Source organism: Suncus etruscus, chromosome 13, assembly GCF_024139225.1.
Source record: "Suncus etruscus isolate mSunEtr1 chromosome 13, mSunEtr1.pri.cur, whole genome shotgun sequence".
Lineage (NCBI taxonomy): Eukaryota > Metazoa > Chordata > Mammalia > Eulipotyphla > Soricidae > Suncus > Suncus etruscus.
This window is the reverse complement of record NC_064860.1, coordinates 26,202,514-26,230,080: the sequence shown is the minus strand read 5'-3', so window position 1 is coordinate 26,230,080 and position 27,567 is coordinate 26,202,514. Positions and strand designations below refer to the sequence as shown.

General features: G+C 38.4%; 1 protein-coding gene and 1 pseudogene across 2 annotated transcripts in view; both read right to left on the bottom strand.

Moving 5' to 3' along the window:
* ZNF148 (zinc finger protein 148) overlaps positions 1 to 27,567 on the bottom strand; it is a 104,817-nt gene that overhangs the window by 42,363 nt on the left and 34,887 nt on the right. For both annotated transcript variants that reach the window (XM_049785883.1, XM_049785884.1), the window contains exon 4: positions 49 to 174. In XM_049785883.1, coding sequence (XP_049641840.1) covers positions 49 to 174 — 126 coding nt within the window. The remainder of the gene's footprint in view (positions 1 to 48; positions 175 to 27,567) is intronic.
* LOC126026939 (uncharacterized) lies at positions 22,230 to 22,343 on the bottom strand (annotated as a pseudogene).

Genomic DNA, 27,567 nt, shown 5'->3' with positions numbered 1-27,567 from the left:
GTTTGGAATTAAGCAGTTAGGAGCCACCACCTTAATATATTCTCTTACTTTTGCAGGAGAACGTTGTTTCCGTTTCTTCTTTTTCTGTAAGTCTACTGGCTCTCTGATTTGTTTTTTGTCTCTCATCAGTTGCTCAGATACATCAGTAAAAGTAATTTCCTGCTTTACACTTATCTGTTAAAAAAAAAAGCCAATTTTAGCAATAAACAAAAAGTCCGTGGTGATAAAAAGCCATTGCATATTTACTCCTTTGCTAAACCTACACATTGATGTTCCCGATGATTATATATATATGTGTTCAACGAAATAGTGTATTGAATGATTGATTAATAGGCAACTGGAAAGTAAGAAATAGGACTATGTAAACTGAAGAATAAATTATGATTTACCAAAATCTGGAAAAAAGAGTAAAGGTGTCCCAGAAAAGGATGAGAATATGGCCTGGCAGAATAAACTGATGCTGAAGATAAAAACAATAAAATTAAGTCAAATTTCAAATAAAAAAGAAAATTCTGGGGTATATATGGAAATTAGACATCACAATGGACTATTTAATTTATAAAATATGAAGAAACACAAAATTCTAAGAAGTAATCTCAACCAAAACCAAGAGTAAGACAACAATAAAAAATTTAATTATCCAACAGTTTTGACAATGTTGTAACTAGTATATCCTGGCATTTACAGGAAATCACCACCAAATATGTCCTCAAAGAATCACAAATGTGCTATATATAAAACAAAATGCTAATTATAAAACCAAAATGCTTCAAGAAATATTGAGATGTCATAATGTTGCCTCTAGAGCTTGGTTTTCAAAGATATGAAAAGTTACTTGTTCTAAAAGAAAAAGCTGCATCAAAGTTCTAAAAATCAATATATACTTGAAACTGACCAAAAGAATCAATTCAACTAGCTATGTAATACATGGAAAATTCTTGATGCCTCTACAACGTCAGGCACAATCTGTAAAATGGTATTCATCCAACACCTTCAGACACCTGATTTCAGATTTCTGGGTCTCTATTCTGGAGAAGTTTGTTATTTATATACTTAAAAAAAACAACATGCTGACAATGATCTGGGAAATGCACTAATAGTTATACTTAAAAAAAGTACACAAGAGCCAGAGTGAAGTACAGTGGGAAGGGCATTTGTCTTGCATGCAGCCAAACTGGGTCCAATCCCCAGCTTCCCAAACAACGTTCTCTGAACACAGTCAGGAGCAAGTGCTAAGAGCAGAGTCAGGAGTAAACCCTAAATATTGCCGATAAGGCCCAAAAAACAAAAACGGGCCAGAGTGATGACGCAGTGGTAGGGCGTTTGCCTTGCATAAGGCTGATCTAGGACAGACCAAGGTTCAAAACCCTGGCATCCCATATGCCCTCCCCCCCAAGCCAGGAGCGAGTTTTGAGTACAGAGCCAGGAATAACACCTGAGCATCACCGGGTGTGGCCCAAAAAACAAAACAAAACAAAAACTAAATAAATAAATAAATAAATAAATAAATAAATAAATAAATAAATAAATAGAACACACACAAAAAATTTTCCATTTCCTATAATGTAAAGTTGGTAAAGATGGTAGATGTGGGTATATCAAATGGGTTCTATTAGGAAAATGTAATGCAAACAAGGGATTTGGGATGAACAAAGGAGTTGAAAGTCTTCATAAATTCCTGGAGCATAGGCAGTGGGAAAATTCCAAATCACGGAGAATCTTGGCAGAAAAAATATATTACCTAATAATTCTATTAGACTGAAGAACAGCTCTAGTGACTATTTTTGTGTCCATGTATATACATGAAAGGAGTGCCAGGAATTGAAGCCTGATCTCAGGCATGCAAGGCATGGGCGTTATTACTGAGCATTTGGTTCTGATATGTTTTGGACTGGTTTTTGAGTTACACCCAGCAGTACTTGGGTGCTACTCTTGACTTAATGCTTGGCGAACACTCCCACAGGGAGGACCATGAAGTGCCATAAATTGAACCTGGAACTCTCACTTGCAAAGCATGTGCTCCAACTCCTTAATCCATCTCCTGGGACCATTACTTAAGGCTTTCTTATAGCTCCATTTGGTGTCATTATTTGAAATAGAACAGAGCAGTAAAACCAGCAAAAACAAGGCTCTGAGAATGACTTGTTACCAACTCTAAGTGACATTTATTGAGCTGCAATTACTTGAGGCTGGTGTAGGAGGAAAATGGAAATAGATTAAGCAGTGGTTGAACTACTCTGTCCTATATGAAGGGGCACTAAAGACATGTCAGCTTTTACTGCAAGAAATGAACATAAATGTAGCAAATAGAAATTAAAAACAGAAGATTGCAAATGGTTTTGAAGTAGTTGCTATTTACAAACCAAGGGAGATTCTATGTGTAAGCAGTAAAGACAATATTAATACATACATTTAAACATTACAGTTATTTCTACATTTGTAAATATAATAGCCTTTTCAAATACAAGTCACACTTTAAACATTATGAAACAGGCCCAAACCTAGAAACATTAGTCAATAAAATCATAATGAATAAACAGTCCTACAGAAAATTACATTTTTAGAATGTTCCAATAGGCTGATTATTCATAATGCATTAAAGGAATTTCTTCTATATACAATGTAATGCACACAATGGTGCATGTAGTCTAGTCTACCATAGCTATAATAGATATGACTAATGCAAAAACACATAAAGATAGGCAATAATGATCAGACAGCTAAAAAAGGAGTTTGGAAGTATGGGGAAACTTCAGTTAGTTTTCTTTTGATCCAAGGAAGGCAACAGGAAACAATAAAAAAAAAAAAAAAAAACATGAAAAAGTAAGCCTGACCAAATAAGAATCTACCCCAAAGTTGTCTATCCTTTTCCTGGAAAACTGCCTTTCGGAAACAATCTTCTTCAACTGAATCCTTCCACCTGGGATTCCGCTTCAAGATGGCTAGCCTCAGATGAAATGATTCTATATATTATTCATATGATATGGACATAAAATAATCCATATCATAACTAGCATCCTTCTGTACTCCTCTAATTTCTTCCCCAGTATTTTTACATGAAATGGAGTTCTACAAGGCCATGCTTCCCCAGCCCTTGCTGATTTTTCCTTGGTAATTCTAAATGTGAGTTTAATGACTCTCATTCTTTTTCCTTCTCTCTCTCTCTCTCTCTCTCTCTCTCTCTCTCTCTCTCTCTCTCTCTCTCTCTCTCTCTCTCTCTCTCTCTCTCTCTCTCTCTCTCTCTCTCTCTCTCTCTCTCTCTCTCTCTCATAAAGAGGTTTACTATAGTGAAAAAGCCAATACCATGGTTGTTTTCTGAGTACAGTAGATAGGGTAGTTGCTTTACATGCAGCTAACCTGAGTTTGATCTACAGCATCTGTTATGGTTGACCAAGTTCCCTAGAAGTAAACCCTGAGCACAGAACCAGGAGTAAACCCTAAGAACCATCATCATGTGTAGCCCACCCCTCCCAAATAAATAATATTCTAATAATTCTAATAAAAATATTCTAATCATTAACCATTCAAATCTAGAAATGAAAATACATTATCAAAACATTCACTATCTAGCTTTTATACTATAATATGTGCCTATACCTCCTCTTTATATATGAAATCAACGAGGTGCATCTCCCATTGTATTTTTTACTCATTTCCTCATGCAGTGGCTATTAAGTCCTGCCATGTGCTAAAGTCAGTCTAAAATAATAAAACTTTTATTTTAAAAATTGCTGAGACTCTGATATATGCAAAGCATAATTCTAGATCTTGAGAATACATTCTACAGTCTCTTTATCAAAGACTTTACAATGTAAATAACATTACCAGCACAAAAAGGGTGTGATCTAGTGCAAGCTACAATCAAGTGCATGTGAATACAACTAATGTGTATGATAGTCCCTTTGTGAGCATAACAAGTGTGCAAGCAATGTAACCGTGTGTGTGTGTGTGCGCGCACGCGTGCACAAGTGCACAGGAACACATGTTTCTTGGTTGCCACAGCAAGTAGCAAAGGAATCAGGGAAGACTTAAAATAAATATACATCCATACACAACACACACCGAAGACTAGGTCGGTGGGGACACATACTTCCCTTGCAAGAATAAGGTCTCAGAGTTAGATCTCAGGACAGCCACATGTACCAAGCACAATCCTGGCAACTCTGCTGTGCTCCCTGGTGGCACCAGCAATTTCCAGCTGCACAGCAGCAAGGCTGAGTTAGCAAGACAACCAATGGTTATGACCCTAGTAATCACTGCAATTAAAATAATGCATGAAGTGATATTTACAATAGCCAGAATCTGGAACCAAGCTAGATGCATGACAACAGATGAGTGGCTAAAGAAACTGTGGTATATATGCACAATAAAATACTATGTAACTGACAGAAAAAAAAATGAAGTCATGAAATTTTCCTATATATGGATGGACATGGAAACTATCATGCTCAGTGAAATAAGTCAAAGGGAGAGAGAAAGACACAGAATAGTCTCACTTATCTTTGGGGTTTAAGAAAAATAAAAGACAGTACGTTAATAATACCCAGAAACAATAGAGATGAGGGCCGGAAGGACAGGCCCACAGGATGAAGCTTACCGCAGAGTGGTGAGTGCAGTTAGAGAAATAACTACACTGACAACTATCATGACAATGATAGTGAGTGAGAGAAATAGAATGCCTGTCTTGAAGACCTTCGGGCGTAGGGGTGGCGGGAAGGTTGTACTGGTGAAGGGGGGTAATACTTTTTATGATGGAAACCTAACTACAAACATGTTTGTAACCATGGTGCTTAAATATATTATTAGAAATAACTATTTAAATAAATATTTTAATTTAAAAAAGAAAGAACTAGGAGTTTGAGTGGTGGCGCAAGCGGTAGGGTGTTTGCCTTGCACGTGCTAACCTAGGATGGACTGTGGTTCAATCCGCTGGCATCCTGTATGGTCCCTCAAGCCAGAAGTGATTTTTGAGCGCATAGCCAGGAGTAACTCTGGGTGTCACCAGGTGTGGTCCAAACCCCCCCCAATAAATAAATATGGAAACATTTAATATAAAGTTTTTATTTAAACACCATAATTACAAGAATGTTTGCAGTTGGAATTCAGTTATAAACAGAACACCCCCATCTCCACCAGTGCAACCTTCCCACCACCAATGCCCCCATTTTCTTTGCTCCCCAACCCCTACCTGTATTCACAACAGGCATTCTACTTTTCTCATTCTTTAACACTGTCATGTTAGTTGTTAGTGTAGTTATTTCCCTAACAGAGTTCACCACTCTTTGTGGTGAGGTTCAAATTGTGAGCCAGTCCTTCCAGCCCTTAACTCTATTGTCTCTGGGCCTTATTACAGTAATGTCTTTAATTTTTCTTAAAACTAAATATGGAAACTTTTTAATAAAGATAATGCATGAGCATCATAGCCAAGAAATGTCAGCCCTGGTGAGCACTGTGAGTTCTGCAACAACTACTAGAGGCGTCACAACCAGAATACGCATGCTCACAACTAACATGCGCCTTCCACAAATCATGTGTACAAGACCACAGTTAAACAGGTGCTTAACAAGCACCACAGCCTGACAGGCAATGTTGAACAAACCCCACAACAAAAATACGTGAGTACCAAAGCCTGAAACAATATGTACAAACCCTGGTCATAACAAAACCACAAAACAACAATAGATAGGGAAGATTGGTCGGGGGTCCTTTTAAAAAGCAAGTTATTATTTTAGAAAATATAATGGGGAGTAGAGACAGAATAGTGGGCAGGGTAGTTGCACATGGCAGGCTCAGGTTCAATCTCCAGCACTTCATATGGTTCCCCCTGCCTTAGCCAAGAGTGATCCCTGAATACAGAACCAGGAGTTAAGACCCGAGTCTCCAAACCCAAAAATTAAAATATAAGAAAAACATAATAGGTATAATGTTTTAAAAAACATGAAAGAGGACTGTAGGCAGAGAAGGAAGAGGTAGACTAGAAGTACCAAAAGAACATTTGTGATGGTCTAGTAATTTTGTACATATAATGTTTCAATATCAAGAATTTGATACTTTTAATAATAATTCATAAAAATTAACTTATGTAATTCAGCCCACAGCTGAATCGTACAGGGAATAAGGGAAGGAATCAAAAGGAGAAAATTATGAAATTTAAAATAGCTACAAAGTCTCAGGACTGGAGAAACAGTATAGCAAGTACTGTGCTTGCCTTTCACCAGGCCGGCATAGGTTCAATTTCTAGAATGGTTCAATTTCATAGGTTCAATTTCTAGAATGGTCTTCTGGGTTCTACCAGAATGATCCCTGAGCACAAACAGGAGTTATGTCTGAGCACTGCCAAGTATGGCCCCAAACCAAAAACAAACCTAGAAGTACTGCAGGTTTGGGTGTGTGTGTATTTTTTAAATTTTGTTTCGTTGGGGGGGGGGGTCCACACCCAGCAGTGCTCAGGGGTTACTCCTGGCTCTGGTTACTCCTGGTTACTCTGCACTCAAATTATTCCAGGATGTTTTGGAGGACCATATGGATGCCAGGGATAGAACCCAGGTCAGCTGCATACAAGAAAAACACCCTGCCTGTTGTACTCTGGCCCTAATACTGCAAAGTTTTGTGAAATAAATTAGAGAATCAGAATTTTAAGTTTATCACAGATTTCATTTCACTTTATATTTTATGTCTTTATTTAAAACACCGTGATTACAAACATGATTGTAGTTGGGTTTCCGTCAAAAAAGAACACCCCCTTCACCCGTGTCACATTCCCACCACCAATGTCCCCTTCTTCTCCCCCCCACCCAACTCTCCTGTATTCGATACAGGCTTTCTACATCCCCCACTCATTGATATTGTCAAGATACTTCTCAGCGTAGTTATTTCTCTAACTGCACTCACCACTCTGTGGTGAGCTTCATTCATATCTTGAGCTGGTCCTTCCAGCCCTCATCTCTGGGAATTATTTCAATGTCTTTTATTTTTCTTAAAACCCATAGATGAGTGAGACTTTCACTCTCTTTTTTAAAAATCTTCCTCCCAACTCAGCATGTCTTCCAGAACTAGTAACGAATGGAAGAACACAGCATATAATAATTATTTCATCTGGTTTGCAAATTTAGGCAACCCTTTCCCTCTCAAACTCCAAATAAGGTGGTGACTATTTAGAATCATTTTGATGGTGACCAGCATCCTACCTCCGTCTTCAGCAACTTCCATTTTTCTTAACTTCCTTTTATCTTCTCCAGTTAAGAATTAACAATAGGTCTTTGTTGTCAGTAGCATCAACTATACTCTCCCCAGCTCAATGAATTAAAGATTCTCTAAGAGCAACTTTACAGTAAAGACCTCATTCTTTACCATTATTCTTGGCCATGTCTGGTGCTGTGTGCTTCTTCCTTTTAATTACTGGAATTTTCATTCATCTTCTCATCCCTATCAGAGTCAAAAGAAGTAACTTTGTACTGTACTCTATTTTCTGTGCCACTATTGATTCCCATGCCAACCAGTCTCTAAAGGCTAATTCCACTGCCTAATTCAATCTCCTTTATTCTACCAACTAGTAATATTCCACCTAAAAGCGCCCTTAAATTTCTGCCATAAAATAACTTCTTATGGACCAAAGTGTTTTCAATGTGGTTCTTCTTTCAGTCATTTTTTAAAAATGAATCATAAATAAGCACAGATAGAAACATATTTAGAGAAATGCCCCCAAATGTAGAGAAAATGGCTAGTCAAAAGCTACAGTATCTGTAATAGTGCTTGGAATTTTTAAACAGTGCAACAATTCCAATTTTTCAATAGTCTTCCCCATAGGTTCACACCAATTTAGACATCAATGCTTATCTGAAGTCACCTAATGTTCAGAAACAAAACAATAACAATGCTCAACTAGCAACAAGAGCTTACTAAACCTTCTGACAATGACTTAATGACCTCACTGTGATATAGTAATTTTCACAAATTTTCTTGCTGCTGTATTTTTTGGAAAGATTTCACTCCCACATACCTGAAAACAAATATATTATGATCCACTATCAAACTCTATAGTACATGGTCTTTAAACAAATTCATATATTTTTTTAAAAGTACCCTACCTGAAATAATACTAACCATCCTTGCCAAACACTGAAAATTCTACTATTCCAACTTTTATAACATCCTGACTTAAAATTGTCTTCTGATTCTCATGTTAATTTTTTGGTCCTATCTTATAGTAATATATACCTTTAACTTTTAATAGTTTCAGTGACACATTATCAGCATTCTCAAAGTATGACCCACAGATTCCTAAAGGTCCTTGCCACCTTTTATTTGGGTCATGTTTTGTTGAGTCACAAATATTTCAACAGTAATTAACAGTAAGTGGAATTATTTTTTACTTTGTATTTATTTTAAACCATACTTCTCAGTATAAAGTAGCATTTTCCAGAAGCTAACATATACTGTTACCACAGGATGAATGTATTAATACACATACACATATTATTTATTTAATAACTAATAACTAATTAGATTAATTAAACGATTATTGATTCAATATATTAACATCTAATTTTCACAAAAGACACAAGATTTCTACAAATTCTAAATTTTTTGTTTTGAAAAAGGGTTAATGGACATTAAAAATAATAGGTAAGGGGGCTGGAATGGTGGCACTAGGAGTAAGGCTTGTAAGCGCTAGCCTAGGACGGACCGCAGTTCAAGCCCCCGGCGTCCCATATGATCCCGCCAGGCTAGGAGCATTTCTGAGCACACAGCCAGGAGTAACCCCTGAGTGTCAAATGGGTGTGGGGCCCCCTCCCCAAAATAGGTAAGGCCAATCCAGGTTCACTGTGGCACCTCATATCCTCCCCCTGAGCACCACCAGAATGATCCCTGAGAGAGCAAAAACAGGACTTAGCCTTGAGCAAACACAGCTGGGTTTGGCCCCCGAAACAAACAAAAAGCATGTAAAAGCAGAGAGAGAGAGAATACAGGGGTTACAGTGCTTTTCTTGCATCCCACAGATCTATCTGGTATCCCCAGCACCACACATGGTCCCCTGTACTCCTGAACACAGAGCCAGGAATAGCCCCTGCGCACCATGAGGTAGGTATATATAGCCTGAATCTCCCACTCAAAAAACAGCAGTGAGCTTTGTTATTTACAGACTAATATCTGCTTTAATTTCTAAAATCATAAATACTGATACTGTATATAATAACCAACCGTATTTGTTAAGAAAATGCCACGATCAGAAATTTTAAGAATGAGCTAGATACATCTTAAATATATTGTCATTCACTTCCTCTGCTCCCTTCAATCTTTAATAAAGATGCCTAGGTACCTTGCTAGGCACTATAGCAAGATTAGTATTGATGTGTAAGCATTTGAGGGTTAGGAGACATGAATCTATTTCTCAACTCCATCTGCTCAGATCTCTAAGGAATAATGAAATCAAACAAAACAAGTACTGAAAACTTACTTCCTAAAGATCATTACTATCTACACGGAAATAGGGACCCTTGGTTAAAAAAAAAAAAAAAAAAAACCTGGAAGAACTTGTGCCAGCAAAAGGATTGAAGCATGTCAAATACACAAGCCAAGCCTGAAAGACCGCCAGGTGGACATAGCAAAATTGATTTGAGCAACAAAATACAATATTGAAGTATGAGTCATTGAATAAAATGAATATCCACATACCATGAATCCAAATAACTAAGGAAAACTTAATGAAAATGAAGAAACAGCTACAATTAACATAAAGAAGGATTTCTTTTTCTTTAATAAAGTAAATTCACAGAGCAGGAAAGGTAGTGCAGTGGGCAAGACACTTATCTTGCAAATACCCAAACTGGATTCAATCCCAGGTATCCCATATGCTTCCTCAAGCACTGCCATGAGTAATTCCTGAGCAGAGCCCAGAGTAATGCCTGAGCATTGTTGAATGTGACTCAGAAACAAACAAGCAAAAAGTAAATTCAGAATTAGGTAAACATTACAAACATTAGGCTAAGGTTATGGAGAGAGAGCACAATAGATAGGGCACTTACCTTGCATGTGTCTGACCTGGTTCAATCTCCAGCACTCTATATGGTCCCCTAAATCCCACTAGGAATAATTCCAGAGTACAGAACCAGAAGTAAGCTATGAGCACACAGTGTATAAACTCAAAATAAATCAAGGACTGAGCTGGAGAGATAACACACAGGCCTTGTATGTATCTGATCTGGTTCAATCTGTGGCACTGAACATACCCCGTCCCCCTCCCCCGGCTCTATCGGAGTGATTCCTGAGTACAGAGCCAGGAGTAAAGCCTATGTACTGCCAGGTAAAGTCCCCCATCCTCTTCAAAGAAAGAAAGAAGGGCCGGAGAGACAGCATGTAGCTAAGGCATTTGCCATGCATGCAGAAGGACGGTGGTTCAAATCCCAGCATCCCTTTTGGTTCCCCGAGCCTGCCAGGAGCGATTTCTGAACGTAGAGCCGGGAGGAACCCCTGAGTGGTGCCAGGTGTGACCCAAAAACAAGAAAGGGAGGGAGGGAGGGAGGGAGGGAAGGAGGGAGGGAGGGAGGGAGGGAGGGAGGGAGGGAGGGAGGGAGGGAGGGAGGGAGGGAGGGAGGAAGGGAGGGAAGGGAGGGAGGGAGGGAGGGAGGGAGGGAAGGAAGGGAAGGAAGGAAGGAAGGAAGGGAGGGAGGGAGGGAGGGAGGGAGGGAGGGAGGGAGGGAGGGAGGGAGGGAGGGAGGGAGGGAGGGAGGGAGGGAGGGATAAAAAATAAAGGAAGACTAGGCAAACACCAAAGGAGGGAGAAGTTGATACAGCAGACACAGCAGGCAGGGTCTATCAATGGATGTTAAAAATCAGTAAAAATTTTAAGAAACACAGAGAGGGAACAATAGTATAGCGGGTAGGGTGTTTACTTTGCACACAGCTGACCCAAGTTCAATCCCCAGCATCCCATACGGTCCCCACAGAACTGCTAAGAATTAATTCCTGAGTGCAGAGATTCAGTTTCTCCTCCAACAATCAGAGTCAAATAGTGAGATTAACAGTAGAAAGAAAGTAGGAGTTATCTTATCAAAGGATGAGAGTTGATGTCAGCAGCAATTAAACATATTCATATTTTGTACTCCCTGATATCATATACTAAGAATGTACATAACTTTGGGGGTACTGGCAAAAAACGAGCTCCACTTTAATCATGAAACATTCAACTCAAACTGAGATAGCATGCTACAAGACGCTATCCAATTGAGTCTGTATTGTGGTCCTACAGGAGAAAATGAGTTAAATCACAGGATGGAAGATATGTAAGATAGTAAATATGAGATACAGGCATAGCAAATGGACATTAGGAAGTTAACTGGCAAACTCAACTATGGCAGAATAGTTCAAATTTGAAGATACGGATACTATGGCTATACACACTGACATAATAAGGTGGTAACAGTTTATGTAAACTCTATACCATGCCTGCAATTCTTTTATTTTGGACCGGGGTGGTGGTGGTGGTGGTGGTGGTTGTGTGAGCCACACCCGGTGACACTCAAGTGTTACTCCTTGCTATGCACTCAGAAATCGCTCCTGACTTGGGAGACCATCAGGGACGCCAAGCAATCGAACCACAGTTTGTCCTAGGCTAGCGCAGGCAAGGCAAGACGCCTTACCACTTGCGCCACCACTCCAGCCCCAATTCTTAATGATTTTAAAATAATTCAAAATTAGGAGCTAAAAATTATTTTAAGCTTTCATTTTTCTAACTATAGAATACCAAATGTACTAAGTATAGGCAACAATTATACTTCAATGTACCAATTTAAAAAGTAATTTTAAGGGGGCCTTAAAGCACAACAGGTAGGGCATTTGCCTTGCACACTGCCTACCTGGGTTCAATCCCAGCATCTGATATGGCCCCCTGAGCCTACAAGGAATAATTTCTGAGTGCAGGGCAACACCTAAAAGCCACCAGATATGATCCTCCCACCCCACAAAAAAAATTTTAGGGTACAGTTAAATGAACTGTTTGCATACTGTGCATGCAAAGAGACCATGGTTTGGTCTCTGAAAACACATGGTCCCTGAAACATGCTCAGTGGTCCCAAGCACCAAGCTGGGAGTAACCCAAGCACTGTTGGGTGCGGCCTTCAAAATAAAACAATTTAGCACTTAAGGGCCCAGGGAATTAGTGCCTAAATTGCAGATAGGAGGCCAGTACTCACAGTGGCGCTGTAACAGGACAACCTTAGGGCAGCATTGCCTTTATGTGTTAATCCCCAGCATACAGCAAATATGCATGTAATACTTAAGGTGTGCACCCCTTGGTAAGTAATACAACCAAAGAGTGTTCAAACACAACTAACGCCCAGCAAGCGCCATAACGTAAGTGTGTGGCCAGGTACCAACCAAGGGCATCATATGATTCCCTGGTCATCACAGCAGCAACAGCAGCAGCAGCAACAATAGAAGGGAAAGAAGAGAGAAAATATTTAGCATCCATATAATGCCATACCTATGACCTCTGTAGAGTCAAAGAAGAGCTCTCTAATATTTCTATGTGAGGCACCATCCTCTCGGTTCAAGTATACAAGCTTTAGAAGTATCCAGTCTATAGGTAGTGTGCTATATCTAATTCTACAGTAAAACAGCATAGTATTTTAAACCATTTAAACATTCACCAAGGTCAACTTATCTGTCTAAAATCCAACTGTCTAAAATAAAATTTGAACCCAAGCCTTCCAATTCAACAACTGAGCTGTTCTGATCTGTAAACATTTCCTTTGTATACTAAACACTGAGTAATTATCTACTTCTATACAAAGCACTGATATTTGGGGGAAGTTTAAAAAAATAAGACCTAGGTCTCTGACTAAAGGATCTAACATTCTGCTTCAGGAGATAAGAAACAAATAGTTGTCTCCAAGAGACAGGAAAATAGTTCAAGGGATAGACCATATGTCTAACATGTCTGAGGACCTAAACTTAATCCCCTGCACTGCCTGGTCTCCAAATACACTGGTCCCTAAGCAATAAACAGTTAGTGACAGCACTCCCTTAGGCCAAAGCTTCTTCTAAGTAAAGCCCTAACTCTTTTCCATTCCATTGAGAGAGATCAAGACAATGCAGAAGAAAAGTCTGAAAGTAGCTGAGTCTGAAGCTTAAGATATCTCTTCCAGAGCATGAAAGCACAATTTTTAAGTTCTTTGGCAAGATCTCCTACAGAAACTATAGCAAGTTATCCAGGAGATCTAGCTAAAGCCAATAATGAAGGTGGTTATACTATTCTAAAGGTTCTCAAAGTATATCAAACACCCTTCAACTAGAAGACACCATCTAGGACTTACATTATTGAAGGGAAGTCTATGTTTGGCTTCAAAATCTTAGAGGTTTATTTAGGACTTTGCAATTAATAAATAAAGGACTGGAAATCGATATACATATGACACTCAAAAAGACCTAAAGTCTTAAAATTATGCCATCTCTATTCTGCATGTACTCTGTAAGTGGAATAAACCAGAGTATATCTGTTCTACTAATCTGGTTTACTGAGCATTTTAAACTTGAATGGAGATGTGTGGAAGTCAAATATTGTTTAAATTATTAGCACAACATCCATTATGCAGCCCATGGATAAAGAATCATTTTAAGTGTCAGGATTAAGAAACATTTCGTAAGGTTAAAGGCGCCATAAGGTTAAAGGTGTCATAAAGTTAAAGCAAGTAACTTCTAGAAAGGATTCACCATTCCAGATGGCAATTAAAAACTTCATGGTTTGTTAGATAGGATCAAAATAAGAACATTTAACAAACATTTTGAAGAAGTAGATACTAGCCCTCATTTTAAGGCACTGGAATCTTTAGTAGAGGAAGTAACTTCACATGTGGTAGAAATGGAAGAGAACTAGAATTAAAAGTGGAGCCTGACAGTGTGGCTAAATTCTTGCAATCTCACTTTGATCCAACTTTTAACAGATTAATTTCTTCTTACGAATGAGCAAAGAAAGTAGCTTCCTAAGACGGATCTGTTCCTGGTATAAATGCTGTGAACATTGCTGAAATGACAACAAATCACTAAAAACTTAACTGATAAAACAGCAGCAGAATTTGAGAGGACTAACTCATATTTTGAAAGAAGTTCTATTATTGGCAAAATATTATCAAAAAGCATTGCAAAGAAAGAAACCTCTAATACAGAAGAGCATAGACCAACATTGGAAATTTCACTTTCTCATTTTCAAAAATCACAAGAGGGCCCTGCTCCCAATCTTGAGCAACAATGCTGACCAGTCAGTTGCCATCGTATTAATGCAAATACCCATCAGCAAAAAATATGACTCTCTGAGGCTCACAGGATGCTTAGTAATCTTTGGCAAGTCTTTTAATTAATATATGAACATTTAAGACATATTGCTACATAGACTCCATAAGACATAGACTACAATTGTAAAAATAAATGTCATAAGGTTCTGAGAAATAAAAATAATTATGAATCATGACTGACTGAAATATTTGTATTTTTGCACTGGCCTGAAAGCAAATTCACAAAATCTCCAAAGATTAACTCTATCACCCACAGATATGGGCAACTACAGTATTGAAAAATAATCTCATGACAATAATGTCTACATAAATCACAACATCCTTACCTGGCACAGGCCTCAGAAGAATGGGCATTCTCCATTCACCCCTGATCTAGAGAAGACATCTACAAAACATCCAAGGTTGTATATAACCTGGAGGCATTCCTCTACCAGGGAAGACCCTACAGCTGCTCTGAAATTGATCTACTCAAAAGAGACTTCCCTTAACACTGAAAAGACTTAACAAGAACAATGAACTGCTTACTGTACAGAGCTTGCTGTATTGCCCCTTAATGGTGAGGTTTGTCTATAACATCACCTGGAAGCAATCCTCTACTACGGAAGACCCTACCACTGCTCAGACATCAACCTGCTCAAAAGAGACTTCCCTTAACACTGAGAAGACAACAAGGACCTGCTTACAGGACAGGGCTTCCTTCATTGCCCTTTAATGGTGAGGTGAAACGAGAAGTCGCTCCACATCATGACTTCAATGTAAGATATGCAGATTCCAGGATCTTTAATACAGAAACATGATACCAACAACAGAGACTGTGTGAAAAGTGTGTTGGCACTACAGACAATGTCTTGGATTGGACGATAACTTGCCTGGAGCCTAGAGTTGGTCTTATGCCAGGAAACTTCAGGGGTAGGATCTCTTTGTATTTAGGCCAAGGTTATTCCTTTCCATGCCTCTGATATTTTGGTGGGCCTATGCAAACAACAATTGCCACTCTAACACCATTTTTATTGTGCTCCTTTAACTCTAATCCTTAAAAAAAAAAACCCACTTAAAATTTGAGGTTAACTTAAGCTAATATGCATGTACATGGAAATATAAAAAATACTATGCCTCTAATGTTTAAGAAGTTATGTAAGTTTTATGGCTTTAGGTTGCCTTGTGTGCTGTTAAGAATTATAATGTGTTACAATCTGGGGACTTGAGGGACAAAGTAATTGTACATGGATTCTGTTTTATTTATCTTAACGTTCTTTGGCTGAAAGTTCAAAGTTAAGATAGCAGCAAGGGGACTTCTTCTGAGAATTATATTATGGGTGATTGTCCTTCCACTGTAACTTTACCTTGTCCTCTTTCTTTGCATCTTTTGTTCTCATAATTCAAAAAAAAATCACAACATTCTTTCTGATTATAAAAGTGTAAACATTCTAATATCCAAAAATGAGATAAATCACAATATAGTTAAATGACATTTTACAGTTATTAGAAATCAGACAAGAAGTACTTATGGTTTAATATAAAGTGATATATAAATGGGGAAAAACATTTTTGTAATTTTATATAGTATATAAGTAGATTTTATACATAGAAAACAAAAAAGTAAACATTAAAATGCTAAACACAAAATGTTAATAGTAACTATCTTAAAGTAGTAACAATATATTGATTTTCATTAGCTTAATTAAAAGAATTATCTTCTAAACAAGTATAATTTTACAAGCATAAAGATAATAAGCCCCATCTTTAGAACAAATCTCTAATGTTAATAATAGAAAAATGTGTCATTACTGAAATACACTGTTGTTTTAAAAAGAGTAAGCCAGGGGCCTGAGAGATAGCATGGAGGTAAGGCATTTGCCTTTCATGCAGGAGGTCATCGGTTTGAATCCCGGCGTCCCATATGGTCCCCAGTGCCTGCCAGGAGCAATTTCTGAGCCCGGAGCCAGGAATTACCCCTGAGCACTGCCAGGTGTGACCCAAAAAAAAAAAAAAAAAAAAAAGAGTAAGCCAATGAAGTAAAAAGTCCACTAACTCAATCTTGGTCCCTATTCACATCATCAGGGGCAGTTCCATAGAGATTGTTATTCTAAATGAGAAGAAAAAACCAAAGTACCTGTAAATTATCAGAGTGTCTTCATGACTTAAGAAAAGGAATTCTGGGGCCAGGCGGTGGCGCTAAAGGTAAGGTGCCTGCCTTGCCTGCGCTAGCCTTGGACGGACTGCAGTTCAATCCCCCGGTGTCCCATATGGTCCCCCGAGCCAGGAGCAACTTCTGAGCACATAGCCAGGAGTAACCCCTGAGCATTACCGGGTGTGGCCCAAAAACCAAAAAAAAAAAAAAAAAAAAAAAAAAAAAAAAAAGAAAGAAAAGGAATTCTAGGGGCTGGAGAGATAGCATGGAGGTAAGGTGTTTGCCTTGCATGCAGAAGGTCGGTGGTTTAAACCCCGCATCCCAAATGCACCCCCCCCCCAATCCTGCCAGGAGTGATTTCTGAGCATAGAGCCAGGAGTAACTCCTGAGCTCTGCCGGGTGTGACCCAAAAACCAAAAAAAAGAAAAGTAATTCTTAAACCTAATACACAAAACACTACCCCAAAGGAAATGATTTACAAGTTGAACCTTATTAATCTAGCTGTTTATCAAAAAATAAAAGGCTAATCAGAGAAAAATAACCAAGATATATGAATATGTATATATATGGCAAAACAGATAAAACTATTATAATATCACAAAGAAAAAAACACCATAATGATTCCGTGGGCATAAGAGAAACAGACATCATAAAAAATAATATTCAGGGGCCGGAGAAATAGCATGGAGGTAAGGCGTTTGCCTTTCATGCAGGAGGTCATCGGTTCGAATCCCGGCGTCCCATATGGTCCCCCGTGCCTGCCAGGAGCAATTTCTGAGCCTGGAGCCAGGAATAACCCCTGAGCACTGCCGGGTGTGACCCAAAAACCACAAAAAAAAAAAAAAAAAAAAAATCAACTTGTGAATAAAACATTGATAAATACTGAATTTCATTAAGTATCCGTGAAATGCAACCTAAAATCACGTTCTAATACACTACAGAACAACAAAAATGGCTAAAATTTAAAGGGTTAACAGTAACATTAAAGATATGCAACAATTGGTATAAACTGGGAAATCACCTTGGAAAAACCTTCTGATAGTACCTACTAAAGTTGCCCATATACATATATATGTATATGTATATATACATTTATCCTAAGTTCATTCTATTTAGTTCATACAACTAAATAGAAGTCTGTGCATAAACCAAAAGATACATCCAACAATATTCATAGTGCTTTGTTTTAATTATCAACATTTAGAGATAATCTAAATGCTATGAGAAAATAATTTTTATATATTCACACTAAACTAATAATTATACAGAAATGAAAAGAAACTACTGCCACCCTAATCATTTATAAATAGTAAAACAAAGAAATGAGACACAGAAATAGACTGTGGTTTCTATGTAAACTGAATTCGAAATCAAAACAAACAACACAATAAAGAACCTAGGGAAGCAGTGATCTGTAGAAAGCAGAGAAGTTTGACTAACAGGTATGGAAGCCTCTGGAAAACAGATAGTTTTCCAGATCTGTGCATGAATATAGTTATGTTCACTTTATTTTTTGTTATGCCTTTTATTGAAGGGGGTCAACACCCAGTGATACTCAGGCAGAGATTACTCCTGGGACAGTACTCAGGAGTCGCTCCAGCCCTAAATAGCCTGTAAGAGCAAATGCAATGCAAGAAAATTAGCCCTCTCTGCTCACCTTCTCAGCAAGTAGGAACCTTGGGCTCTTCATACAAAGCATTCACTTTATTCCTTTGTTTTATCTCCCCAGTCCACAATAAATTTCTTTTTTTGGTTTAGTTTTGTAGGCACACCTGGTTGTGCTCAGGACTTAACTATGCCTTCAGGAATCATTTCTGGCAGATTCTGAGGAACTTGCCATTTAAGACGAGCTTTGAGGAAACTGATGACCTCTTACAATTGTGTACTTTTCTGTATGAATGCTATATTTTGATATAAAAACATACACCCAGGGGTCAGAGCAGTGACATGGAGCAGTAAGGTACCTGCCTTGCCAGTGCTAGCCTAGGACGGACCATGGTTTGATCTCCGGTGTCCCATATGGTCCCCCAAGCCAGGAGTGATTTCTGGGCGCATAACCAGGAATAACCCCTGAGCATCACTGGGTGTGCCCCCCCCCAAAAAAAAAGATACATACCTTGGAGCCAGAGATAGTACAGGAGGAAAACATGCTTGCTTTGCAGATAGCTGACCCTGGTTTGATCACCAATACCATAGTATCCCAAGCCCTGCCAACAGTGATCACTGAGCACAGAGCCAGGAATAACTGTGCCCCAAACCCAAAACAGGAGGGAAGAAACATATATACCCAAAAAATTAGCATCCCAAATGCAGAGTCAAGGATCATGCTTGTATATGTACATATACATCTATGTATTTACAGTGATTCACCATTCACCAATGTTTTAGCCAAACAAAATAAGAAAAATTCATCAGGATGGACATGCAATAACATGGAAAGTTCTACAAAATGCTATTAAGTGAGCAATACAAACTTCAGTGTCTACATAGCATTACCTGATCTAGGTTAAGCAAAATGTGTACCTTTTCTTTTTTTTTTTTTTTTTTTTTTTTTTTTTTTTTTTGGTTTTTGGGCCACACCCGGTAACGCTCAGGGGTTACTCCTGGCTATGCGCTCAGAAGTTGCTCCTGGCTTGGGGGACCATATGGGACACCGGGGGATCGAACCACGGTCCGTCCAAGCTAGCGCAGGCAAGGCAGGCACCTTACCTTTAGCGCCACCGCCCGGCCCAAAATGTGTACCTTTTCATAAAATGCTATATTCAAAAAGCCCAACATAGAAATAAGTAGACAAAAACTTTGCAGTAATTGCTTATAAATTAAAATTTTCGTGAAATAAGTGTTTTCCTGAAATACAAGTGTTTTAAACAATCTGTAGTTTTGCTTTCTTTTCTTCTATATTATTTTGATTACTAACAATGATTATAGTCATGTTATAATAAAGTACATTATATACTCACAATGTAAGTGTAAATACCAGCTACCCTGAGAGTAATCAGATTAAGCTAAACTTAATGTTGTTTTGGCCCAAGATTTATGCACTATTGGACTAATTAAAATCTTTTCATTTTTTTGGTTTTTCGGGCCATACCCGTTTGATGCTCAGGGGTTACTCCTGGTTAAGTGCTCAGAAATCGCCCCTGGCTTGGGGGGACTATATGGGACGCCGGGGGATCGAACCGTGATCCTTCCTTGGCTAGAGCTTGCCAGGCAGACATCTTACCTCTAGTGCCACCTCGCCGGACCCATAATTTTAATTCAGTACCATAATCTCACAATTCCACAACAATCAAACATTAAAGATTAAATAAACCTTTATTGGGGCTGGACTGATAGTACAAGAGGTAGGGTCTGCTTGTCTTAAGTGGCAAGGTCCCAGAACTTGTCAGGAAAAATTCCTGAAGGCAATTAGATCCTGAGCACAGCCAGGTGTGCCCCCAAAAACTGAACAAAAAGAAAAAAAAGAAAAATTTACTAGGGGCTGGGGAGACAACAGAAAGGAATAAAGCACATGCTTTGTATGAAGGAGTCTATGGTTCAATTTTTGGTACCTCACAGTCACCCTAAATACAGCTAAGTATGACCCCCTCCCCCCCCCCCAAAAAAAAGCTAAAACAGAAAAAATTAAGTAAAATTAAGAAGACTGGGTAAATAATTAAAATCTAAATAGAAATTATTAAGAACTGGACACACAGTATAGTAGGAAGGTGTTTGTCTTACATATGGCTAACCTAGGTTCAATTCCAGGCATCCCCTGAGGCCTACCAAAAGTGATTCCTGAGTGCAGAGCCAAGAGTAACCCAAGTATCACCAGATGTGGCCCCAAAACAAACAAAGAAGAAATTTATTAATTTACTTTTATATAAGAAAATAAATGATAAACTGAATCAAACAACTTTAGGAAGCATGTACGCATAACACTAGATCACTGAAGTAATTTTCCTAAAGCCTATTTGAAGAGATAATACATTGATTCATCAGAGCTGAAATCAGTGAGAATAAAAAATGAGGGGCCAGAGAGGTGTCGCTAGAGGTAAGGTGTCTGCCTTGCAAGCTCTAGCCAAGGAAGGATCACGGTTCAATCCCCCGGCGTCCCATATGGTCCCCCCAAGCCAGGGGCAATTTCTGAGCGCTTAGCCAGGAGTAACCCCTGAGCATCAAACAGGTGTGGCCAAAAAAAAAAAAAAAAAAAAGAATAAAAAATGTTATGATTCTCATCTGCAGTTAAGAATACTTACTCATTCTTCTGCTTAAATACTGAATACTGGTTAAAAGAACACTTCCCAGGGCCGGAAAGATAGCATGGAAGTAAGGCATTGCATACAGAAGGTCAGTGGTTTGAATCCCGGCATCCCATATGGTCCTCTAAGCCTGCCAGGAGCAATTTCTGAGCATAGAGCCAGGAGTAACCCCTGAGCACTACTGGGTGTGACCCAAAAACCAAAACCAAAAAACAAAAAAGAACAAACAGAACACAAAACCAGACAGCATCTAAATAAATTCATTTAAAAAATCTCTAAGACTGATATAAGTTACCATTTGATCTTAAGATGAATTCATTTAATAAATACAGCTAAAGAACATAATAAAACTGCATATGAATCTCTGAAATAATTTATGTTATGCTTTGTTTTTGCTTTGTTTTCTGTAGGGAGTTTAGACCCAGCAGTGTCTAGGGCTTACTCCTGGCTCTGTAGCTCAATAACTCCTAGCAGTGTTCAGAAGACCCATATGGAATACCAGAGTCAGAACCTGGGTCAAATGTGTTGAAGATAAAAGCCCTACCCACTGCTCTATAGATATAGATATTATCTTCTATGGCCACTCAAATGAATTTTAAGTAAATGAAATCAGTAAGAAATGGCCCCCAACAAGTGTGTGTGTGTATATATATATATGTGTGTGTATATATATATATATATATATATATATTGGTTTTGGGCTACACCTAGCAGTGCTCAAGGGTTACTCCTGGCTCTGCACTCAGAAATTGCTCCTGGTAGGCTCAGGAAACCAAATGGATGCTGGGAGTCAAACCAGGTCCATCCCGGGTCGGCCATGTGCAAGGCAAATGCACTACAGCTGTGCTAACTCTGAGGCCCTGAAATATATTTATTATAAAAGATAGTAAGTTGGATAAAAGACGCGAAGAAACACACTAACAATAACTATTTAAGCAAATAGAGGAAATATAATACTTGTCACTTTTCAAGATGATTTTGAAAAAATATTAACTGCTACCAAATATCATCCAACTCTATAATTAAGCCAGAGTATAAAATATGTGCCAAATATAAGTAGTTTAAAAGCACTAAAGTAAAACAATTCCATTTTAAAGAAAGAGGAAAATATATTCATTGCAAGGCATATATTCAAATTCCTAGTATCAGCAAAATAAATTTTTATTAACTGGAGAAAGAGATATTTGGGAAATATCTATAGAGCATTTCTTTAAATAATGACAGGATTAAGAAAATGTAAAAACAGAAAAGTAAAAGGTCTGTGTTAATGACCAAATAAATCGTCAAGTTTCCAAGATCATTAAATTCCTAAATATGAAATGCACAAAATTATACCTTCAATTTTATGTATACTGCTTTATAGTATAGAAATTTATGACTAATATAAATGCTATCTGAATGCTGGAATTTATTTTTCAGGAGTTATAAATATAAGTACTTTATATCATTATATTATTGGAATTTGAATTCTAGCTCCAACATTGCAAAATCCTTTTGTTCCGGTGATAAAAGTTTTATAGAAGACATATAATATCACTGCAAATTCTTTTTTCTTTTTTCTTTTTTTAAAGCCTACAGCACCCAGTATTCCCAGGTGGTCTCCCATCCAAGTACTAACCAGGCCAACCCTGCTTAGCCTCAGAGATCGAGATCGGGCGCGTTCAGGGTGGTATGGCCGTAGACTCACTGCAAATTCTGATTTTCTTCGTTTCTTTAAATACAGAAATGCTTTTTCTAAATCATGTCAAAATAAAGACCACAGAAAGATTTCCTAACTTTTTTACTTTTTTGAATAATAGAAAAAGAATCAAAATACTATTTTTCGGGGCCGGGGAGATAGCATGGAGGTAAAGCATTTGCCTTTCATGCAGGAGGTCATCGGTTCGAATCCTGGCGTCCCATATGGTCCCCCGTGCCTGCCAGGAGCAATTTCTGAGCCTGGAGCCAGGAATAACCCCTGAGCACTGCCGGGTGTGACCCAAAAACCACAAAAAAAAAAAAAAATACTACTTTTCAAGCTTTGAAAATAAATCAAGTTTCTGCACTGAGAAGCTTTTTTAATGAACAGTGTGGCAAAATGACTGTGCAATGATAGAGATGTTTTTTACACTACCCAATAAAAAACTCATTAACCATTTGACTGCTGAGCTCTTGAAAAGTCATTTAATGAGAAGGAAATATGGGAGCAGGAGAGATAGCACATCTGTAGGGCATTTGCCTTGCATACAGTTGACCCAGGAAGGACCCGGTTCGATTCCTAGCATCTCATAAGGTCCCCCAGCCTGGCAGGGGTGATTTCTGACTGCAGAGCCAGGAGTGACCCTTGAGTGCTGCCAGGTGTAGCCCAGAAATCAATCAATCAATAAATAATAAAGTTTAAAAATGAGAAGAAAATAAAATAATCTTATTTTATTTATTTTGGGGGGGGTCACACCCACTAACGCTCAGGGGTTACTCCTGGTTCTACGCTCAGAAGTTGCTCCTAGCAGGCTTGGGGGACAATATGAGATGCTGGAATTCGAACCACCGTCCTTCTGCATGCAAAGCAAACACCCTTCCTCCATGTTATCTCTCCGGTCCAATGATTATATTTTTAATTCAATTTTCTAATGAGAGAAAATTCTGATCAGTTAACTATTAAGAAAATTCAAAAATTGGTCTGACAGCTTTGTTAAAAATAAAGGGTGTTCTTTACATGACTGAACCCAACTAAAATCGTATTTGTAATCAAGGTGTTTAAATAAAGAAATTAATAAAAAAAATAAAGGATCACAAATTTTAGACAAATATGGTCAAAATAAATTCTGAAAGCCAGCAGTTTTCACAAATAAAAAAAACTATTATTTTAACTGCACCAAAAGGGCTGCAAAATTTAAATTCAGATACTTTAAGAAAAGTCAACCTATTTAATTGACATTAATTAATATATCAACTTTGTGACTTCCTAGTAAATAAACAAGCACACAAATAAAGGGAGCGCATCTCCAAGTGATGCTCAGGAATAATATGGGCCCTTCCTGGTGATTCCCTACCAAAGGGTTAGATGTGGCCCAAAGATGCTTAGAGTATCAAGGTTTGAGCCTGAGTTTAGCCATATGGTATCCCAAGCCCACCATGAGTGATCTTTGAAGGCAGAGCCAGGAGTAAACCATGTTGTCACCACCCCTCTCCCTCTGCACACAACCCCAAAATAATTGAGTGAATAAGACTACTAAGTCGGTACATATACAACTAAGTAAAATCGTAGGATGAGGTATCATAATATTATAGTAACAAAACTACCAAATATCATCTTAATTAGATTATCAAAACCAATAAACAATCATCAGAATGGAACAAATTAAAATCATATACAACCTGTTGGAAAGCAATGAGGAGAGAACAGCATTCCCTTAACGAGTCCCTGAGAAAGGTATTAAAATCCACCCAAGAAGAAAAAAACAGATAAATGCCAACAGAGACATTCTACAAAATAGATGATCCACATTTAAGTAATTTGAACATAGAATTTTAAAGATGAGGGACTTATCAAGAAATAAAGAAATCCACAGGCTGTAGCAAAAGTAACATTAGTAAGCAGGGCATTTGCCTTATACGTGGATGGCCCAAGCACCAGCAAAAGTAATTCCTGAATGCAGAACCAGAAATACTCTGAATATCCCGAATGTAGTTTAAAAAACAAAAAACGAAAAACTAAAAAAATCTAAAAAGAGACGTTAATGTAAACTATAATTCTGAAGTGGATTCGTTTACTGGTGGAAAGTAAGTACAAGTAATTCCTGATCAACACTGGCTTTGAACAGTCTGCTTATACGGATCATATGAACATATCAATGCATATAATACACAAAGGGCAGTACTAGATATTTTCTCTTCCTTATAATTTTCTTGGTAAAGATTTTTTTCTCTAAAAAAATTATTCTAAGAATACAATATATAATATTATATCTAACATAATGTTTTAGTCTACTCATTATAAGAAGGCTTCTTATTAATACTAAACTATTAGTAGGTACATTTCAGAGTAGGTACACATATTCATATTTTACTTTGCTGTGGTTAGTACTCTTAACATTCCCCCTCAACTATGTTGTTCAAATGATATACAAGGCAAGAATATTAAGAGTTGAAGAGCAAAACCAGTCAACTTGACCTACTTAACATCTACAAAATAGTCCAACCAATAAATCAGTATACTTCTCAAATGAAGAGAGACTATCAATCAACTAGTTGTATGTTGGGTTCTGAAATACAACTTTCAGTACATTGAAAAAAGAGCGCTATATTACAGTATATATTCGGTTTTTTGGGTTTTTGTTTGTTTCTTTCTGGTATTTGGGTCACACTGGTAATGCTCAGGGATAACTCCTGGCTATGTGCTAAAAAATCGCCCCTGGCTCGGGAGACTACATGGGATGCCAGAGATCAAACCCAGGTCCATCCTGGGTCAGTCGCATGCAAACAAACACACTACCTCTGTGCTATCACTCCAGTACCTATATTCTTGACTATAATTACTAAATCAATTACAAAAAGATACCTGGAAATTTTCTTAGAAAATTTCATAAATTGGGAGCCATAGTGATAGCACAGCGGTAGGGCATTTGACTTGCACATGATTGCCAGCATCCCATATGGTCCCCCGAGCTTGCCAGGAGAGACTTCTGAGCACAGAACTAGGAGTAACCTGAGTGTGGCCAGGTGTGGCGGAGGGAGGGAGGGAGGGAGGGAGGGAGGGAGGGAGGGAGGGAGGGAGGGAGGAAGGAAGGAAGGAAGGAAGGAAGGAAGGAAGGAAGGAAGGAAGGAAGGAAGGAAGGAAGGAAGGAAGGAAGGAAGGAAGGAAGGAAGGAAGGAAGGAAGGAAGGAAGGAAGGAAGGAAGGAAGGAAGGAAGGAAGGAAGATTTCAGAAATTAACACATAGTGTCTTAAAACGAAATCAGAAGAAAAGTAAAGGTAAGTTTAAAACTTCATATGCTTACATCAAAAATGAGGGGCAAGATATAGCACAGAAATTACAAGTACATAAGCCAGAGACAGGGTTTTTGCCTTGCATGCAGCTGATCCAGGATGGATGTTGGTTTGAATCCCAGCATCCCATATGATTCCCCGAGCCAGGAGTAACCCCTGAGCGACGCTGGGTGTGACCCCTCCCCCCATCAAAAAAAACATGGTCAGCCCTGGTTCAATGTTTAGCACTCTGTATGGTCTGCTTAAGAAAATCAATAGTGTTCGCTGAGCAGATCCCAGAGCACCGTGAGTGGAGAGAAGAGAATAAAAGAAGTAAGATGGGAAGGAGGGAGAAAAAAAAGACTGTTTTTTAAATATGAGTAAGCTGAAATCAGAGGGACGGTACAGAAGTTAAGGCACTTGCCTTGCACATGGCCAACAAGCACTGCCCAGAGTAAAGAGGAGTAAACTGGGACAGGGAAGGTGGCGCTAGAGGTAAGGTGTCTGCCTTGCAAGCGCTAGCATAGGAAGGACTACAGTTCGATCTGACAACCCATAAGGTCCCCCCAAGCCAGGGGCGATTTCTGAGCGAATAGCCAGGAGTAACCCCTGAGCATCAAACGGGTGTGGCCCAAAAACCAAAGGGAAAAAAAAAGACGAGTAAACTAATGTGATAAATTACACAACAAAATACTACCGTTATAGAAGATGAAGAAATCTTGTGTGGAGAGAAGTACTGTGGGCAAAGTATTTACTTTGCACATGAGCAACCAGGGTTTGATCCCTGATACCCTGAGTACTACTGGAAGTAATCACTAAGCTCAGAGCCAGAAGTAAGCCCTAAGTACTGTGGTACTTGTTGTGTTAAGTGAGGTAAATCAGGATAAACATCAAATACCAGATGATTTCATTCATGTGATATTTAAAGAAACAAGGCAAAGAAATGGACAATAATTAATAACAAACCTTTTACTAATCTACAGTAATCTAACTAATCTAACCTTTTACTAGTCTACAGAATTGAGGTGACCTGAGTGTCTATGAGGGAAGGAGAGGATGGACTATGGACGATGGAGGTGGGTCTTGGGTACTTGGGGGGAGGGAGTGCTGTGACAGTCAACACCTTTAACTTTTAACACTATTGTAATCATGGTAGTGCTCACTGGATATTTAATTTGATATTTCTTTCTGTATTGTTATGGTGTTTCAATTACCTTTTTCATGTCCTCTCTCAAACTGAGGTTGAAAGCCTGAAGGTCTCCGCCCATTTTCAAAGTATTTGACTTCTTTTTTATTTTTTCTTATTTTGTACCCCATTCTATTACTTTTCTTTCCTTCAAACAAAACCACATAACTCGATTTATCTAGCTCCGCCTCTTAAATAGAAGGGGAAACAAGGGAGGGTACCAAGACCAAACAGATATATGACCACTAATAGTAAGCTAGACAAAGAGGGGTTCACCTACTCTAGCAGCCTGGGGGGTGATGGTGGGGGATATGGGTTGCAGAAAGGGAACGGGGATAGGGGAGGACAAATTTGATGATGGGTATTCCCCTGATTCAATGTTAATATGTACCTAAAATACTACTGTGAAAGACATATAAGCTATTATGATCACAATAAAAATTTAAAAAAAAATTAGCAGGCCCAGTCCAATACTGTAAAAAAGAAATGGTACATAATGGTTAAGTGTCCTTGATTCAAGAAATGCAAAGTTGGTATAACATGGGGGGGAGAATATAATTGTAAATATGATTTACTGTACTAAGAAAAGGAGCCAGGGGAATAGTTCAAAGGGCTGGAGTGCAAACTTTGAATATTAGAAGCTCAGGCACAACTTGTCAGCAGTGCATGCTCCTATGCACATAGCAAGGAGAAATCTTTGAGCACTGTGTTAGTAACCAGAAAAAAAGTAAACAGATAATAAGGAATAAAAAATATGATTTCCAGGCCCGGAGA